Genomic DNA, 19052 nt, shown 5'->3' with positions numbered 1-19052 from the left:
GCTTTACCACTGAGCCATATCTCCAGTCCATGTTATTTTTTATTTTCAGCCAGGATTTTATTAAGTTGCTGAGGCTGGCCTCAAACTTGCAATCCTCCCATCTCAGCCTCCTGAGATGCATCTCACCCAGCTCATCTCCTTTCTTTCTTCCCCTGTCTACCTTAATGACCAGTTCTCTGGATTCTGTGGAGATACAACTGTATTTTGACTGTTTAAAAATCTGAACAGATATATTGGGACCTTACATAAAACGATATACATAATAATGATATATAACTTATTAGAATCTAGAGCTCTGTACAGGAAATAACCACTGGCAGCTGTCGACTAAGGTTCAGAGGGACTGTGCCAGTGTATTGCTATTTCAGCATCTATATGATGAAATCTAGATTTCATAAGTTTGTTTGAAGAAAAATATTTATGAGCTAAAACAATGATTGCTGTGATTTTAGTTTGGTAAACATGATTATTTTCTTTCGTTATAATTTAAGTGTTCATCTAATCAGTATATCCTTAAACAGAGGCTTTTGCCAAACTTATTATAAATTTAAATAATGTGAACATGACAGTCCTGACACTTATTGTTTAGTAGTACCTGGAATCTCCCACTTTTTCACTTACTTGAAAACTTTGATATAGTCAGCAAGTTCAGGAATGGAAGTAATATCACCCTAGGGAGAGAACAAAATAATTTTTCTTCCTTTTTTTCTAATTTGAAATTTTAACAAACAGAATTAAGTAAAATACAGATTATAAAAATTTAAAAGATATAATCATATTACATGGACGTATGGATATTTTCTTCTTCTTATAAACACATTTTCAAATAGGAGAAATTAATAAAAATTTGAAAAAAATAACAACTACATACCCCCAAAGGATACAACGTTACTTCTAAATGCTATTTGTAGATGCATGTGGAAATTCTCTAAATCATAACAGCCTTGAAAAGTTTTCCCACAGCAATAACTAATTTCTTAGCTTTAAAAACAAACTTATTTAAAAACTATAAGACCTATTTCTCTCTTCTCTTTGAAATATTTCAAATAAGTAGATCACTAAATTTAGATGAAATTTTCCTTTGTAGAAATATTTTCCACCACTTATAAAAGAATGTAGGAGAATATGCAGAGGACCAGAAGATTCATCTTTAGTGTGTTCCAAGCTCTAGATACCACATACAATGTACACCCCCCAACCCATTCTGCACCCCAGTTGGGGATGTAGCTCAGTGGTAGAGTGCATGCATAAGTCCCTGGGTGCATGCATGATTCCCAGCACCTCAAAAATAAAACTTTCCTGAAAAATCTATATCTGACTTTTCTAAAGCATTAAATATTTCTCTCTACCCTCCAAATACTTTCTGAGAACTAAAATCCACAAAAAGTTAAGCATCCATTCAAACTCAGTTGGTCGGTAAAGATTCACCTTACCAAAATTGTTGATGTTTTACCCCCTTCCAAAGTAATCTCCAAGTCTGAGAGGGCAGCATCTACTTCATCAACTTCTTTGTCACTGTTGTTCAAATGATTCTCTGATGTCATGATTGACAGCTTGTTGATATGATACTGAAACCAGAAATGACATTTTATTGAAACGATTAGTAGAACTGTAAAACTTTAAAATGAAATTACTATCTGAATCTATACTGAATGCTTTTTATCACCTAATTTGAAAAACTAAGTGTCCAGGAACTAGAATGACAGAAAGGTTAAGGGCATGGCACCTTATCAATATCAAACCTTGCTAATAAATATTTATCCAAAGTAAGTAAGTAGGTCTCTGTTTGGAACATGCATAAGGTCTTTTGTAGGAATGGATTAACATTGGTTGTCTTATGTTACTACTGCCACCCAGAGCAGAAAATTCACACTGCCTTATGTACTATTACTCAGGAGATAGTTATCACCATCACAGCTTTAGGAGACAGCTACAAAGTCCATTTTTTTCCTCCATTTTCAACTCAATGCTCTATATTTTCAGTTTCATAAGATTGATAAAAGATGTTGATATATGTGTACACATATATATGATTTATGTCAAAAGAAAAGATTTCAAGTATTACTAAACAATAAGTGTCAGTTTTATTGTCATGTTCTCATTTATACGTTCATATATACATATATATGGAGAGCACATATGTGCACGAGAGTGGGTAGGCAGTGAGTAGACATTAACTATCCTATATGTGCAAAGAAAAAATTCTTCATTATAAAATTCCTTATTTTAAATTAAACTTAGTGACTTAAAAAATAGATTATTATCTATTAAATGCTGATGTTAAGCTTAATAAGTCAGCAGAATATTTAACTTAAAATCAGTTACCTTTTAAAGGAATAAGCAGCACTTTGCATTTCTGAAGTATTCATTTACTTAATAAAATCTACTTGTGGGAATATTTAGTGAACTAATCTAAGGCCAATTATCAATGTTTCTCTGTGTTTTAAGGTGTAGTCATGAGTAGTTTCTGGTTATACTTTCAGTTATGCTGAAGCAAGATCCTTAACTTCCATGGTCATAAATGATGGAGAATAAGATAGTCTGAGGCTCAGGAATGACCCCAAATGTTATGAGTATATTAAGAATCATGTGGAGAGTTGGCTAAAAATACAGAGCCTTAGGTTCACCCCAGAGATTCTGATTCAGTAAATCTGGGGTCCAACCTGAAATCTGCATTTTTACTAAGTGCCCTCGGTAATTTTGATGCAAAAAGCCCTTATGGGATTTGTCATAAAATCCAGCTTTGTTTTCAAACGTATATGGGGTTATCTAATAAACATTATAATACATACTTGGACCTAAATGCTTTAAAACAAGCAATGTTACTAACAAAATTCCACAGCTTGTTTTGAATTATCCTTGTTTTTTGTTTTGTTTGTTTTGTTTTTAACTATAGTGTATTTTATACAAGGATCCAGATGCTCTAGAATAATTCAGAGGGTATGCTGTGTCTGAAAAATTGCTGGGTATCTCCTCACCATACTTTCAAAGTTTCCATCTAATAGACTTTGGGTCAATTTATCAGTAGGCTTCTAACAACTCAAGGTATTTGTACTCTAAAATTCTCTCATTAAATCTACATTGTAAGGCCAGGTGAGCTGGCACATGCCTGTAATCCGATCGGGTTGGGAGGCTGACAAGAGGACCATGAGTTCAGCCAGCTTCAGCAAAAATGAGGTAACTAAGCAACTCAATGAGACCCTGTCTCTAAATAAAATACAAAATAGGGCTGGGGATGTGGCTAAGTGGTCGAGTGCCCTGGAGTTCAATCCCTGGTATCCCACCCCCAATCTAGATTTTTAAGATGGTTCAGGAAGACCATGCTGTGAGATTATTCAGTTCCCCTGAATTAAAGTCTGTTGTCTCTGAGGTATTTTTATGGTACTGATATGGAATATCCATTCTACAATATTCTGGGTTGCAGCATATTGCCATTTCTGTAAAAATGCAACTGTATACTCCTTCAACAATTGTTTTTTGAGCATCTACTATGTGCTGACTAAAAAAATAGAAATACTATTTTTATAATAAAAAAGATGCAAATCAATACAATATAATAAAGTCTATGATCTTTCACATGTATATTTTAAATGTGTATTCTGTGACTGGCAAAACTTCCAATAAAAAATTATGTGCTCATATTCAAATTGAGAAAGATATAGATAGAAAATCATAAAAAAGTGAGGGACTCCCAGTAACATGCTCTAGCATTTAATTCAAGAAATTCTTCAGATAGTCTGAATCATCCAGAAACAACACAGGATTCTTAATTGTTGATAAATCAAATCTCTAGAAATAAAAAAAAAAAAAAATCATCCAAATGTCAATACGGATTTTCCTTAACTGTATTCCTTTTTAATTTTCTTCTTTTACCTGGCAACCTAGTAGTTGTTCTGGCTTTCTAATGACAACTTTTGAGTTTAACTGAAAACTTTTCTGGGTGCCTAAGTGTGTCTGAAAGATTCTGTTTGTGCTCTAAGGAAAAACCAAAATGGTTTTTATGGTGGAAGCTCTTAATAACTGTGTCAGCTCTGCTTCTGTACTTCTATTTAAAGGACATCAACTGTATCAGGACTTCTGGTGACACTACAATCTCATCATAATTAGAGAACAATTGCCAAAGACTTACTCAAATATATAAAACTTGAGAACAATGAATTAATACTGAACTTCAATCATCTATTTCTAAGGGGACTCATTTGGGGTTACCACTCTAAAGGTATTTTATTAGAGGATATATATTGGTAAGGAAGTGAATAATTTTTAATTTTTTTAGGGTACTGGGATTGAATCCAGGGTTGATTTACCTCTGAGCTTCATCCCCAGCCCTTTTTTATTTTGGAACAGGGTCTCACTGAGTTGCTTAGGGCCTCACTAAGTTGCTGAGACTGGCTTAGAACTTTAAAATTTTTTAAAAGCACCACTATAGTTCTAAAGCAGGTGATGTGTAAGTATACAATTGGAAAGCACTGGTTAAATCTAAGGAAAACATCAGCTATCTACTTCTTAATGATTATCATTTTAAAAACATCTCTGTTTACTTTCATTAATCTCCTGAAATTTTATCACTTAAAAAGATATTATTTCTGCCAACAGTCCATTTTACAACATGTCCGGCCACTATGCAGGTAGGTATCATTTCAAAAATCTGATATTATCAAGGAAAACTTGAATAACATTAAATTAATAGACATTTTGGGGTGGGAGATATTCCTCCCCCACCTGCCAAATACAGAAAAGTAATAAAATATACCACTGAACTCTCTTAAGACAAAAAAAATATAAACTAAATTTATCATTTACTTTGCTTTTAAAAGAGCCTATTCAATTTCTACATAGCAAAAGATAATTTATCAAATGCTACTAGAAATACTAGGCCACTCTACTATTTAAAAACCACTCTTCTTTCTCTTTCCTTAATTTACCAAATCTTTCAATCTACCTGCAAGGCTGCAAACATCATCATTTCTTCTTCTGTGCATTCGATTTCTTCTAGGAGAATAGCCCACTTAGCCTGCTCATAAAGCTGATTGATTCTGATTGCATCATACTGCAGAACAAAAGAAACACTTCTTTTGTAAAATATTACCATTAAAGTTTTTAACTCTGAGCATTCACTTTTTAAAGCTTGGAAAGAAAAACAGAACATAAACTTATTTTTTCTGGGATTTATACTCACTATTAAATAATCAACTCTAAAAAGAAAGCTATTTATAGGGTTAGATATATCTATACATACCAAAATCTAGTTTTCTACTCAAAAGTGACATTAAAATATGACAGAAGATAAGTATTCAGCATTAGAAATAGGTTTGGGGCGGAGAGAAACAGATTCATGTTATTTTCCAGGGAAATAACTATATATTATAATTTTAATGTAAAAAATCTAGATTGAGGACTTGAAGGTATTAAAAAGTAAGTTATAACTACAGATTGCTTTTTATTATGATTATTGCAACTTGCCAAAATAAAATAAAAAATCAGCTATTTGGGGAAACATCTTGCTCAATGTGGGGAAGCACACCCAGAAAAAGTGGCAGGTACTTGGAAGCAATAGTTATTTTAAGTATTCAAAACAGATGGCACATATGCATTTATAGAAAGTATATTTACTTAAAAGTTACTCAACTATTAATTTAACTATATTAATAAAAAACAATATCCAAGAGCAGTAATGTACACCTGGGATCCCAGTGGCTCGGGAGGCTGAGGCAAGAGGACCACAAGTTCAAAGCCAGCCTCAGCAATTTAGTAGGGCCCTGAGAAACTCAGGAAGACCCTGCCTCAAAAATGAGGTGGCGGGAAGGGGGGGGTAAGAGATGTAGCTGAGTGGTTAAGTGCCCCTGGGTTCAATCCCTGGTTACCCCACCACCATCAAAAATATAAATAAATTAAACCAATAGTAACATCTTAACAATGCTACCTTAAAATATCAACAAAATACACCTTCATAATGAAACTGTTCCCAAATAACTTTGGTTTTACTGAAAGTAGATACGATATAGCCTGAAAACAGATTAAAATTATTTTTTGTAGTTCTATTATGTACATTTTGCTGTTTTATAAGGCACATAATAAAAGATGGGTATACACATAAAATCTAGACTAAGGCTAGACTGTAATCTTGGGCAGTCAAGAGAAGCTTCTCCCAGTATGTTTCAGTAGTAAAGGAGCCAAACGTCTGTGCCAACTTTATTCTGTGGGGGATGGTGTCTACATTTTCACAACAAAGTTAAATTTTACCAGGAAAGCAAAGCACTATAGTAGCACAGATCATACCAATCACAGAAAAACAGGTAACACTGTGTGGCTAATTATTAGGAAGAAATGTAGACTTAAAAATGTACATGACATAAAAACAAGTGTTTTTTTTGAAACAAGATCTTCTGGCGTACAATTAGTATCTGAAAGTAACAGAAAAGGCAATCTTATAGAAAACTCTTCTTTCCCTTACTGTGTATTTATTTGTGGTGCCAGAGATCAAACCCAAGGCCTCACACAGGCCGGGGAAGTGCTTACCACTGTGTCACATCCCCAGCCCTTCTTACAGTATAACTGAAAAAAGATGTTAAATTAAGCAAAAAGCTAAAAACAAAAACAAAACCAAACAAAAAAACCCATGCTAAGTGAAGTTAGCCAATCCCCCAAAACCAAATGCCGAATGTTTTCTTTGATATAAGGAGGCTGATTCATAGTGAGATAGGGAGAGGGAGTATGGAAGGAATAGACGAACTCTAGATAAAACAGAGGGGTTTGGAGGGGAAAGGAGGGGGCAGGGAGTTAAAAATGACGGTGGAATGTGATGATCATTATTATCCAAAGTATGTGTATAAAGACATGAATTGGTGTGAATATACTTTGTATACAACCAGAGATATAAAAAATTGTGCTCTATATATGTAATAAGAATTGTAATGCATTCTGCTGTCATATATAAATTAAAAAAAAAAAACCAAAAAACAAAAAACAAAACAAAAAAACAACAAAAAACAAAACCCAAGCTGGGTGTGGTAGTACACACCTGTAATCCCAGCTACTAGGGAGATGAGGCAGGAGGATCATAAATTCAAGGCCAGCCTTGGCAATTTGGTGAAATCCTGTCTCAAAATAAAAAATAAAAAAAGGATGGGGGTGTATCTCAGTGGTAGGGCAGACCTGGATTCAATCCACAGTACCCACCCCCAAAAAGAACCACATAACTTTGCCATTCTGTAGTACTAAACTAGTACATTTTAAATGTAAATCAACCAAAAATTTAATTATCTTAACAAAAAAGGCTTAATCATGGTTTCAAACTACTAAAATAATAGACCCTTTTAAAATACAAATGCCTTTGCATAAAGGTTTGGGTTTTTAATATTATTTAAAACTTGCTATAAACAAACAATTCCTTTTCTCCACCAACTTCCAAAAAAAAAAACAACATCCAAAAGAACAGAAATAAAAAGAAAGAAGATCCCTTTAAGCCCTTGATACCTTTGGATTCAAATCAAAAAAGCTGTAATACTTGAATCGAAGCAGCAAGGCCTCATTTTCCTTCACATCTTGTTCCATAAGAGATCTTGAGGAATCAAGCCACCTGAGCAGTAAGAGCAGTGGAACAAAGCAAAACAGAATCAACATATATTTCTACCTCTAAGTGGATAAATAAATTCTTCAATTCTATCCATAACTTAAAACTTACCCTTGGTTGATTTTTGCTTTATCGAGAAGAGCTTGAGGCTTGAACATTTTTGCCAAGATTTCTGGTGATGTAATCGGTTGACTGACAGCAAGTATACCAGGATTGCCTTCTGACAGAGCACTGTCTCCAAACCAAGCAGAAGTTGGTGACAAGGGGCTTCCATCATGAGCATCATAAGTGGGGGTCATGGTTTTACTATAAAGTCCTGGGCTTGAATATATACTTCCTGATAACATGAAAATGAGGTAGTTAAGGAAGGAGCACAGTATCTCAAGTTCTCAATAACAACATACACTATGATATAGAGCACACCGTGAAACACAAGCTTCAATCTGGAAAGAAAGCTTTAGCACATTATTTTACCTTTCTCAAGAACATGTGAACTCAACTCCACTTGCATAACATTAGAATGCATAATACCAAAGCCATAAAAAAATAATTAAATTGTCAGGAAATCTGGGGGAAAAGTAAGTTCAAAGAAATTAGAAAATAAGGACACAGCTGAAGCAGACAGACCAACAATTTTTGTGTTTAATTGTGGTAAGGCTCACCTTTCAGAGGGCCAATGTAAAGAACATCAGTGCCTACAGGAAAGGAAAGAAAGGAATTCAGAAGGTAAAGGAAAGACAACGATAGAGGACAGAAACAAAAGCATGAAAAGAAAAAAGAAAAAGAAAAGATTTTTTTCCTAATTGTGAATAATAAATTGAAGTAGACATTTCAAGTGGATTTAAGAATAAAGAACCCTAGAAGCTACAACTTAAGTAAAACAAAATTTCTTGTCCAAATTAAAAGAATAGAAGTTGTGCTTTAGTTAAGCATACAATGAAATGTCCATATAAATAAGGAAAGCAATTTTTTTTTTTTGGCGGAGGAGTTGGGGTAGGTACTGGGGATTGAACCTGGGGTGCTTAACCATTGAGCCGCATCCCCAGCTCTTTTTTTATTATTATTTTTTAAAATTTAGAGACAGAGCCTTGCTAAGTTGCTGAGGCTGGCTTTGAACTCAATGATCTTCCTGCCTCAGCATCCCAAGCCACCACTGTGCCCTGCTAGGAAAGCAATTTTTTTTAAAAATTTATTTTTTAGTTGTAGTTGGACACAATATTTTCTTATTATGTTTATTTTTTTTATGTGGTGCTGAGGATCAAACCTAGGGCCTCACACATGCTAGGCAAGCACTCTACCACTGAACCACAACCCCAGCCCATAGGAAAGCAATTTTATGTTCAAGTTCTCAGCAAACAGCTAAACTAGTTTCAATAAATATACAAATGAGGTATTAAGATTTTCTGTATAGAAAATGTTGAAGTCAATTATAAGAACTTGGGACTGCTCTGATAGAGATTAACAAAAATTGTTTAATGACAAAAATGAAATGCAAAATATGACATATTAAAATCTTATAATTATGAAAACTAGATATGCAAATATATACTCACACATGTAAATTAACACAGAAAGGGTACTGTCATATTGCATTCCAAACTTCATAGTTATCAAGAAATAGTTGGCTCTTGAGAGGGAGTAGCCAGGGAATAAATTTTAAAGGAATTTTTGCTTTTGGTTTAGTATATTTTCTGTATAATTTGAATTTATTATGATGCTGTATTCAATGCATGACTACTATGATATAAAAAAATGAAATCCATTTTATTGAGTGAAGAAAACACAATGTGTACATAACACAATTCCATTTTAGTTGGGGAAAAACAAATTGAAAAAATATATAGCTCTATAATAACCAAATACTTACTATGAACACACATTACTTGTACTTAAAAATAGTTTTAAAAAATGTTTTGTTGCTTAAAATGGTAGTTCGAGTTAGAAAAAAAATGGCATCCTACATGAGTGATTTTTCTAAGAGTGCCAAGCAAGTATAGATTATTTTCTACATTAATTTTGAATCTAGATTTTTCCTTTTCTAGCTGTCTTTAAGATTTTTTAGAAAAGTTTATGATGAGATAATTTTCTATTTACACAATAAATTCTGATATTTATTAAACTTTGTAAATCTCTGACCAGATTGAAGAATGTATTATTACTTTGAAAAATTGCTTCCTCCTGACTTGGAATCAGTTACCTCTTCACAGACCAGATATTTACATGGGTTAGGGTTAGGGTTAGGGGTTAGGGCTAGGGTTAGGGTTAGGGCAAAGCATTTAAGAGCATGCCACCTAAGCACAGCCATGTAAGGCAAGGTAACTCAGATATTTCATCATAATTCTCTTTATGAATCTGAATTTTAAAGTCTGAAAATTATTAATTCACTCAATCTTTTACCTCTTGAAAAATTATTTTAAAAAATAAGCTTTGTTGGGTTGGGGTTGTGGGTCAGTGGTAGAGTGCTCGCCTAGCACATGTGAGGCCCTTGGTTCAATCCTCAGCACTGCATAAAAATAAATAAATAAAATAAAGGTACTGTGTCCAACAACAACTGAAAAATAAATGTTTTTTTAAAAAAGCTTTGTTGAGATATAATTTGCATACTAATATTTTAGCAAAGATATCTATTAGAATTCAGAAAATAATTTAAATGTTATAATTGGAGAGATGCTGTTCCATAATGATTATAAAAACCTAAGTACGGAGGCCAGACAGACCTGAAGGTACTTTCTAGCTCTGCTCCTTATTAACTTTGTGACTGGACAAATTAACCCCTGAAGGAGTCTTTCCTCAGAAGCAAAATGGGGATGTCACCAAAATTGCAGGAGTTTTTTTGAGACCAAGTGAAAGATACCACACATGTTAGTATGTGTATAACTTTGTCTGTGTGTCAGGGGAGGGGGGAGAACTTGCATTATAAGCTTATTCTATCCGGGTAAATTTTCTTCTAGCATATACACTCTTAATAAATGTATTTTTTAAATAAACAACATATACCTATTCTTCAACCATTATAAATCAGAGACAACCTAGAGGGAAAATAAACTATGAGCTTATTTGTGATACTGTTTTAAGCCCACTTTCCTAACAAACCAAAGTCTCTAAATATGAATTCATATTAGATGTGATTTCTAAAAGGGGAAATATGAGTAGGTTGTTCAGTCCAAATTATTATGGGTTAATCAAGGTTCTGTAGCATAATAATTCAGTGAAAAGACTGATGTTAATTGTTGTAATTCAGGAGTTTAAGTTATACTAACCAGATTTCCTACATTTTTGTCATTATCACTGCAGTTGAAGGGAAAGGAAAAAAACATTATGAACGAACTATTAGAAAATCATCCAATACTTCCAATTCCTCTAGTACCTACTGTCTTGTCTTATTTATAAAATACAAACTGGGATTTTTTTTATATACTTTTAATACCCAAGAATCAGCTTCTAGCCATTCTGGATATTCTAAAAATTTCGAGATTTCCTGTTTACTGGGCCAGCAACGTCTTAGAATTTCTATGCATTTTGGTTTCTGGGCACCAAAATTCCCCTTGCTTCATAAATTCTAACTCTGAAAGACTTTCAGTGTTATTTGGATGATGTGAAACTATTCTGTCATACATGTACAGTGTAAAAATTTCCTAAGGAATTTAAATTTAAAATTATTTTTTATTTAAGGTAAACAACTCTACAAAAATTAAGCAAAAGCTAGGTGTGGCCTCTGGTCACTGACACATTTGCTTTGTTTGCTGACCTTTGAGCCCAGGTCTGCCCTGTTCCAAAGCCAGCACTCTGACCACCACCCCACATGCTGAACCCTCCTCCATCCCTTCCTGTTCTTTGTGAGTATGCAGACCCTTACTTATAGCAAATCTGTAAGTGGCCAGAAGCCATACCTAGCTCTTGCCTAATTTTTGTAGAGTTGTTTACCTTAGAGGAAAAAAAAGAAAAGAATTTTAAATTTAAATTCTGCAAGAAATCTAGACACTGTACTCTACATGTGTGGTGGCAATCAGAATAGTTTCATAATTTCATAAAAACAAGTTACTTAATCACTCTGAATTTTTCTTATAATGGCATTTATCTTTCAGAATTGTTATGAAAATTAAACATATTACATATAGTATTCGGGACCAGAAATTGCTCAATAAAATGTAGCTGATAATAATATAATTCAAGAAAAACATCGATTTCCTCTTTGAAAAGGATCCCTTGCACATAAACAGTCCAGAAGTGTCCCTAAGGGCACTCAAAGCTGTCCAAAGGTCAAGCCTCTGAGAGAGAAGAACTCAGGAATGGTACACAGACCAGCAATAAATAGCAGCTGCAGTCTGAGTGAAAAGAATTAACCAGTGGTGGGAAGAACAAGGGAGCCCAAGATCGGGCAGGGCGAGAATTGAAGAGGACACTATTCTTGGGTACAAGCCAGCCAAAAATTGGGCAGTTTAGGAACAGCACCAAGATGGAACCACAAGAGTGCAAGTTAGTATCTAAAGTAGAGGCTGGTTATCTCCTAAAGATACAATCAAAATTATCCTTGCATTTTCTCTTAAATAGCTAGGATGTAAACTACTGTCTGAGCAGATTAAGTACAGCGGAGCCCTTTTAACCACTTAACTGACTCACTTGTTTACCAAATTGCCTCAATCCCACCCCTGGCCCCATAAAAACCACAACATTTTGAAATCTACAGCTGGCAAATGACTCTCTAAACCCACCAAATTATTTATACCAGTTTCATTTGTTACAGAATTCAAGTAAAGCTGGGAAACATAAAACATGAAAAAACAAAGAAGTGCAGAGCCTATGACAACTACAGTTAACTGTCCTGGGCACCTGGGAAAGTTAGAATGACTTGCTGAGTTAGGTGATGACCAGCAATTCCCAAAGACTAGGACAGAAGATGTGGCAAAAATCTATAGACTTTATGATCTTGTTTTGCAGACTTCAAATTTTCACTCAACTTTGACCTGAAACCAGAAATCTTTAAAAGCACATACTACAGACACGGGACATAGTTTATAATAATAAAAAAAAAAAACTTCAAAACTCCAACCAGCAGACCCATACTAAGAAGGTCTGTAGACCCACATTATAAAAGCAGATGAAGGAGTGTATATTTATGCTTTTAAGATAAATTATTTAAGATATTAACTTTTTTCTTCTTTAACTGAATTTAGGGTGGGGGAAAAGCTGACTCAAAACTGTCCCTTTGGTTGGCAGGGCTGGGGATGGGGAAGATGGGGGTAGGAGGGAGAACTTTCAGTATATTTGAAAACATTGTCCCCCACTTCAGAGGCCAGTTGCAAGTACATATTATCACCTGTGTGCTTCTGGTCAACTGGTTATAGGTTAGATATTCCCATACCCTCTCCCTGGGTTTCATGATTTACTAGAAAGGCTCAGAGAACTCAGGACAGTTTACTTACTAGATTACAGTTTATTACAAAAGCATACAACTGAGGAACAGTGAAATGAAAGAGATGCATAGGGCAAGTTATGTGGTAAGTACACAGACACACCCATGTCCTTTCTAGGGACACTACTCTTGAAGAATCTCCACATGTTCACCAACCTGGAAACTCTCTAAAATCCCATCTTTTTGGGGTTTTATGCAGGGTTAACTATATATTTTAAGAACAATTGCTTAAAATGATTAATGTGGTTTGGATGTGGTTTGTCTCCAAGTGCTGGAAGTTTGATCCCTAGTGTGTCAATGTTAGGTAGTCAGAACATTAAGAGGTAGGGCTTAGTGGCAAGTGTTTAGATCACTGGTAGGGGGTACTACCTTCAGAAAAAAATGAGTTAGTTCTCATGGAACTCTGATTTAGTTCTTCTAAGAGGGTTGTTACAAAAAGAGAAAGCCTAACCACTGAATTGTGCTCTGGCTTCCTGTATTGACGTGTATCTCTTCCTGTTATGGTATGTCCTCCAAAAACTCATTTGTGAGACAATGCAAGGAGGTTAACCTAATTGGTACAATTATCCACTTGAATGTATTAACTGGGTGGTAACTGCAGGTAGGCAGAGTGTGGCTGGAGGATATAGGTCACTGGGAGTGTGACTCTAGCATTTATATTTTGTCCTGGGGAGTGAAAGTTCTCTCTGCTTCCTGGTACCAAGTCCCTAGCTGCTTTCCTCTGCCACACCCTTTCCACCATGCTGTTCTGCTTCATCTCAGGCAAAGAACTATGGACTCTGCCATCTATGGACTGAGACCTCTGAAACCATAAGCCCTTAATAAAACTTCCCCTCCTCTTAAATTGTTCTTGTCAAGTCTTTTGGTCATAGCACTGCAAAAGCTAAAATACTCCCTCTTGCACATATTTCTGCCATTGTGAGGCCAAAAAGTCTTTACCAGAGTCAATGTGATGCTGGCACCATGCTTTTGAACCTCCACACTGCTAGCTAAATAAACCTCTATTATGAGTTACCCAGTCTTAGGAGTTTTGTTATAGTTACAGAGAATGACCTAATTTGGTGATTAACTCACAGCCTCTCTCTTCTTCACAGGAAAATGAGGGCTAAGGATCACCTCATTTTTTTGTTTATACCTCATGATTTTGTTTGTTATATCATTAACAAACAATTCTGCTTGAAAGGGGTCTGTTATGAACAATAAAAGATGTTCCTTTATGGCTTTTATTGCAAAAGTTTTAGGAGCTCTGTTACAAACACTAAAGGAAGACCAAAATATATTTCTTATATCACAATATACTCTCTTTTTACTTCATCAATCTGTGGGCTGCTACCTCTTATTCAAAATACATTTCTCCCCATTTCCTCCTCTACAATTACTGAATGGAAGTAAATTTGACATTCTTTCAAAAATAATGATTTCTTTTTGTAACATGTTTAGGAAATCAATCACTCTATAATTACTAGTCTGAATTCATTAAACTGCCATTAAATATTCTCCAATGTGATCTTGGAGTACTTAAGGATCTCTCTCAAGAATCTGCTCAAGGAATTTATTCATGCCTTGCACTTTTATTTATTTATTTATTAACATATATTAACCATACAAATTAATGGGTTTCACTGTGACATTTCAATACATGCATAATTGTGAGCTCACAATTCCATATATTGTACAATGATCATGTCCATATATTTTTCTTTTCCAAGGATGTTCTTTGTCACTATTATTACTTGTTTGGATTGCCTTTTCATCAAAATTCTAGCCACTGGAAAAAAAGCTTAATTAGCAAACTTAATTCCCCAACCTGTAACAAGGAATATACTCTAATCTGGGACTAATGATTTTGTTTACTGAATTTCTAAAACATTATCTTCTAAAACGTTCATTTAGCACTGATGCATTATCTCCTTAAATACAGAAACTATATTTCAACTAACCTATAAACTACTTAAGAATAAGCATGATCTTATTTCTCAAATACAATTTCAACATAAGTAATAACAAAAAAGTTACAAGGTCTATGATCCTAGAATTCCTAACCTTTTGATGCAATGATTTCTTCATCCTTAATTTTTTAATCCTTCATCCTTACTAATTTTTTCATATATTTGTGTTTCTTCTTTTAAGAAGTGTCTGGTTAGTTTATTTGCCCATTTATTAATTGGGATATTTGCTTTTTTTGGTGTTGAGTTTTTTAAGTCCTTTCTATATTCTTAACCTTTGGGTAATAACAGAATCTACTTCAAAGGGTTGTAGTGGAGAATGAGTTTTCACAGATATAGCACATTTGTAGATGTGGGAATAGCTTGCAATTAGTAAGTGTCTATCACCATCATCATCATCACCCCCAAATTTAAAAGCCAGGAATGAAGAAAACTTAGATATTTGCTGGAGGGACTTATCTTAACTAATAGAGAAAGTGTGGCCAATGGAAATGTGGCACTCTGTAATGTTCAAACCACACATATGCCTAGGACTATGAAAATATATATCTATTAATTAATCATCTAGATACCCAATTTCCTATCTACCTGATGTACATCATGTACTGAGTAAGGTCCTGGTAATAAAAAGATGAGGGTGTCCCCCTTAGTGAAGGGAACTCACAACTACTAGAGGACAACACAGAGTATAATATAAAACACAGAAAAGTGGTGACTTATGACACAAGGATACCTAATTCATATTAGGAAAGTAAAATGTTGAAATTAGAAAAAGTTTCTCTAAGGAGTGAAACTTGAAGAAAAAAATGTAGGGAGGCAAAGGGACCAGAGTATGCAAAGCACAGGGAAAGTTAAGTAATTTAAGTAAAGTTTTAGGTAATAATGTATGAACTAAACACTGGTGGGTTTCATAATCTACACACTAAAAATCTTCTAATTTCTCCAAACCAAAGAACTGAGTCCACTCTGAGCAAGAAAATCAGACTTCCTTCATATTGATTTGACATTAACAACTGACATAATGATTTACAAATGACAGAAATTAAATGACACTGAAGGTGTTCCATGACTAGGTAAAGATGCTAAGACTTTTTTGGTTTTTTTGACCTTGAGTACTCTCTTGACCTACACAATCCATTTACCCTCTATCAAAACACATAGTCCAGGGTTCTCCGCCTCTAGCTTAGTCAGTCTTACCTGATCCAGGAGTGATAAGAGGCCCCTCTAATTCAAGCGCCTCATCTTCAGATTGGTCATCTAGCTTTTTCTTTTTTTTCTTTGTTGGATCTCTGGGTTTTTTCAAGAGAGAAAGTTCTTCAGGGTGTCTTATATCTGTTAAGAAAATAGATTTATTTTACTAAAATAAAGAAAAATTTAAGGACTTTGTACTTGGTAAATCTATCTATTTAATCTATTTCAAGGTAGGAATCTGTGATTTACTCTGTGTGTTTGAATTTGGCCAGATATTGATATCAAATAAAAGATTGAGTGATGTATGGCGCTTGTTTAATGGAATTTTACTCAGCATTAAAAGAGAATAAAATCATGGCATGTGCAGGTAAATGGATGGCATTGGAGAAGATAATGCTAAGTGAATTTAGCCAATCCCCAAAAAACAAATGCCTAATGTTTTCTGACATAAGGAGGCTGACTCATAGTGGGGTACGGAGGGAGAGCATGAGAGGAATAGAGGAACTCTAGATAGGGAAGAGGGGTGGGAGGGAAAGGGAGGGGGCAGGGGATTAGCAAGAACAGTGGAATGTTATGGACATCACTATCCAAAGTACATGTATGAAGACTTGAATTGGGTGTCAACATACTTTATATACAAACAGAGATATGAAAAATTGTACTCCAAATGTGTAATAAGAATTGCAATGCATTCTGCTATTGTGTATTAAAAAAATAAAATCAGTAAAACTAAAAAAATAAATAAATTTAAAAAATCTATAGTGGTAAAGCATTTGCTTAGCATGCATGAGGCCCTGGGTTTGATCCCTATCAACCCCCCACCCCGACAATATTTACCAGAAGCATTCTTTTCTCGTTTAGTAAAAGTCTATTTTTGGTTTTTTTCCCCCCACATTTTTTATTGGCACACTGTAAATATTCATGATGATGGAATTCACTGTTACATATTCATATATGTATACAATATGACAATATGATTGGGCCAATATCAATCCCCAGTATTTCCCTTTTACCTCTCTTGTGCCCCTGCCACCCTATGGTCCCTTCCCTCTAGTGAGTTCCCTTCAATTTTCATGAGACTCCCATCACCTTTCTTTTCCTTGTTCTTCTCTAGCTTCTACATATAGGAAAAAACACACGACCCTTGACTTTTTGAGTTTGGCTTACTTCACTTAACATAATGTTCTCAAGTTCCATCGATTTTCCTGCAAATGACATTTCATTCTTCCTGTAAGTGTTGCTTTTCCCCCCATATTCTCTCCAGCATTTATTATTGTTTGTATTCTTAATGGCTGCCACTCCAACTGGAGGGAAATGAAATCTCAGTATAGTCCCGATTTGCATTTCCCTGACTGCTAATGATGTTGAACATTTTTTCATATATTTGTTGGCCAATAATTTTTTCATAAATTTGTGTTTCTTCTTTTAAGAAGTGTCTGGTTCGTTTATTTGCCCATTTATTAATTGGGCTATTTGCTTTTTTTGGTGTTGAGTTTTTTGAGCCCTTTATATATTCTGGATATTAATTCTCTGTCAGAAGAATAGCTAGCAAAGATTTTTTTCCCATTCTGTAGGTTTTCTCTTCATATTCTTATTTCCTTTGCTTTCCAGAAGATTTTTAATTTGATGTCATCCCATTTATTAATTCCTTATATTCCTTCCTGAGCTATAGATACTGAGAAAGGTGTTGCCTGTGCCTACATGCTGGGGTACTGACCCTATGTTTTCTACTAGGAGTTGCACAGTTTCTGGTAAACTTTGTGCAGTGTGAGAGAGAAGGATCTGGTCTTATTCTTCTACATACGAATAACTGGTTTTTCCAGCCCTATTTGTTTTTTAAAAGGCTGTCTTTTCTTCAACATGTTTTTACCAACTTTGTAATAGATCAGATGACTGTAGGGCTGACTGTATTCTATTCTGTACCATTGGTCTATATGTGTGTTTTAATACCAGTACCATGTAGTTTTGTTACAACACCTCTGTAGTATAATTTGAAGTCAGGTATTGTGATGCATCCAGCGTTTTTTTTTTTTCGGTTAACAATTGCATTGGCTATTTTGGATCTTTTTATTCTTTCAAACACTTTTTCTAGTTCTGTGAAGAATGTCATTGGTATTTTGTTCAGGACTACACTGAATCTGTATATTGTTTTGGTAATATGGCCATTTTAACAATATATTTTGATTATCCACGAACATGGAAAGTCCTTCCATTTTCTATGTCCTTTTCAATTTTCTTCAGTGTTCTATAGTTTTCATTGCAGCAATCTTTTACCTCCGTGGTAAAAGATCTATTCTTAGAGTTTTTGTTTTAGGCTATTGTGAATGGGCTATTGATTTTTGCATGGTGATTTTGTAATTTGCAATGTTACTGAATTTGTTTATTAGCTCTAGCAATCTTCTGGTAGATCTTCTAAATATAGAATTATATCATCTATAATTTGGCTTCTTCCTTTCCTATTTTTAATCCCTTTTATTTCCTTCTCTTGCCTAATTGCTCTGGCTAGAATTTCTAATACTATATTAATTAGGAATGTTGAGAGTGGACATCCTTGTTTTGTTTTGGATTTTAAAGGAAATGCTTTCAGTTTTTCTCCATTCATTATGATATTGGCTTTCTGTTTGTATATAGCCTTTATGATGTTGAGGTAAGTTCCTTCCATCCCTAGTTTCTTTGGTGTTTTTATCATGAATGAATGCTGACTTTTCTTGAAGGCTTTCTCTGCACCTAATGGGACACTCTGTGATTTTGGTCCTGAATTCTTTTTATATGGTAAATAATACTTACTGATTTGCATATGTTAATCCATCCTTGAAATCCTAGAATAAAACCAACCTGGTCATGATGTACACTCTTAATATGTTGTTGAATACGATTTGCTAATATTTTATTAAGGAGTTCTACATTTAAGCTCATCAGGCATATTGGT

At 34.4% G+C, this 19052-nt stretch overlaps 1 protein-coding gene across 1 annotated transcript in view; it reads right to left on the bottom strand.

Annotated features, from left to right (window-relative positions):
* The window catches only part of Fermt2 (FERM domain containing kindlin 2), an 82139-nt gene that overhangs the window by 9867 nt on the left and 53220 nt on the right, over nucleotides 1-19052 (bottom strand). The window contains exons 4-9 of the mRNA XM_027929581.2: nucleotides 16130-16264; nucleotides 7685-7910; nucleotides 7477-7579; nucleotides 4943-5050; nucleotides 1434-1568; nucleotides 622-671 (exon numbers count right to left, since the gene is read on the bottom strand). Of these exons, the coding sequence (XP_027785382.1) occupies nucleotides 622-671; nucleotides 1434-1568; nucleotides 4943-5050; nucleotides 7477-7579; nucleotides 7685-7910; nucleotides 16130-16264 (757 nt within the window). The remainder of the gene's footprint in view (nucleotides 1-621; nucleotides 672-1433; nucleotides 1569-4942; nucleotides 5051-7476; nucleotides 7580-7684; nucleotides 7911-16129; nucleotides 16265-19052) is intronic.

Source organism: Marmota flaviventris, chromosome 2, assembly GCF_047511675.1.
Source record: "Marmota flaviventris isolate mMarFla1 chromosome 2, mMarFla1.hap1, whole genome shotgun sequence".
NCBI classification, from domain to species: Eukaryota; Metazoa; Chordata; class Mammalia; order Rodentia; family Sciuridae; genus Marmota; species Marmota flaviventris.
The sequence above is the reverse complement of the archived record's forward strand: the minus strand, read 5'-3'. Positions and strand labels throughout refer to the sequence as shown.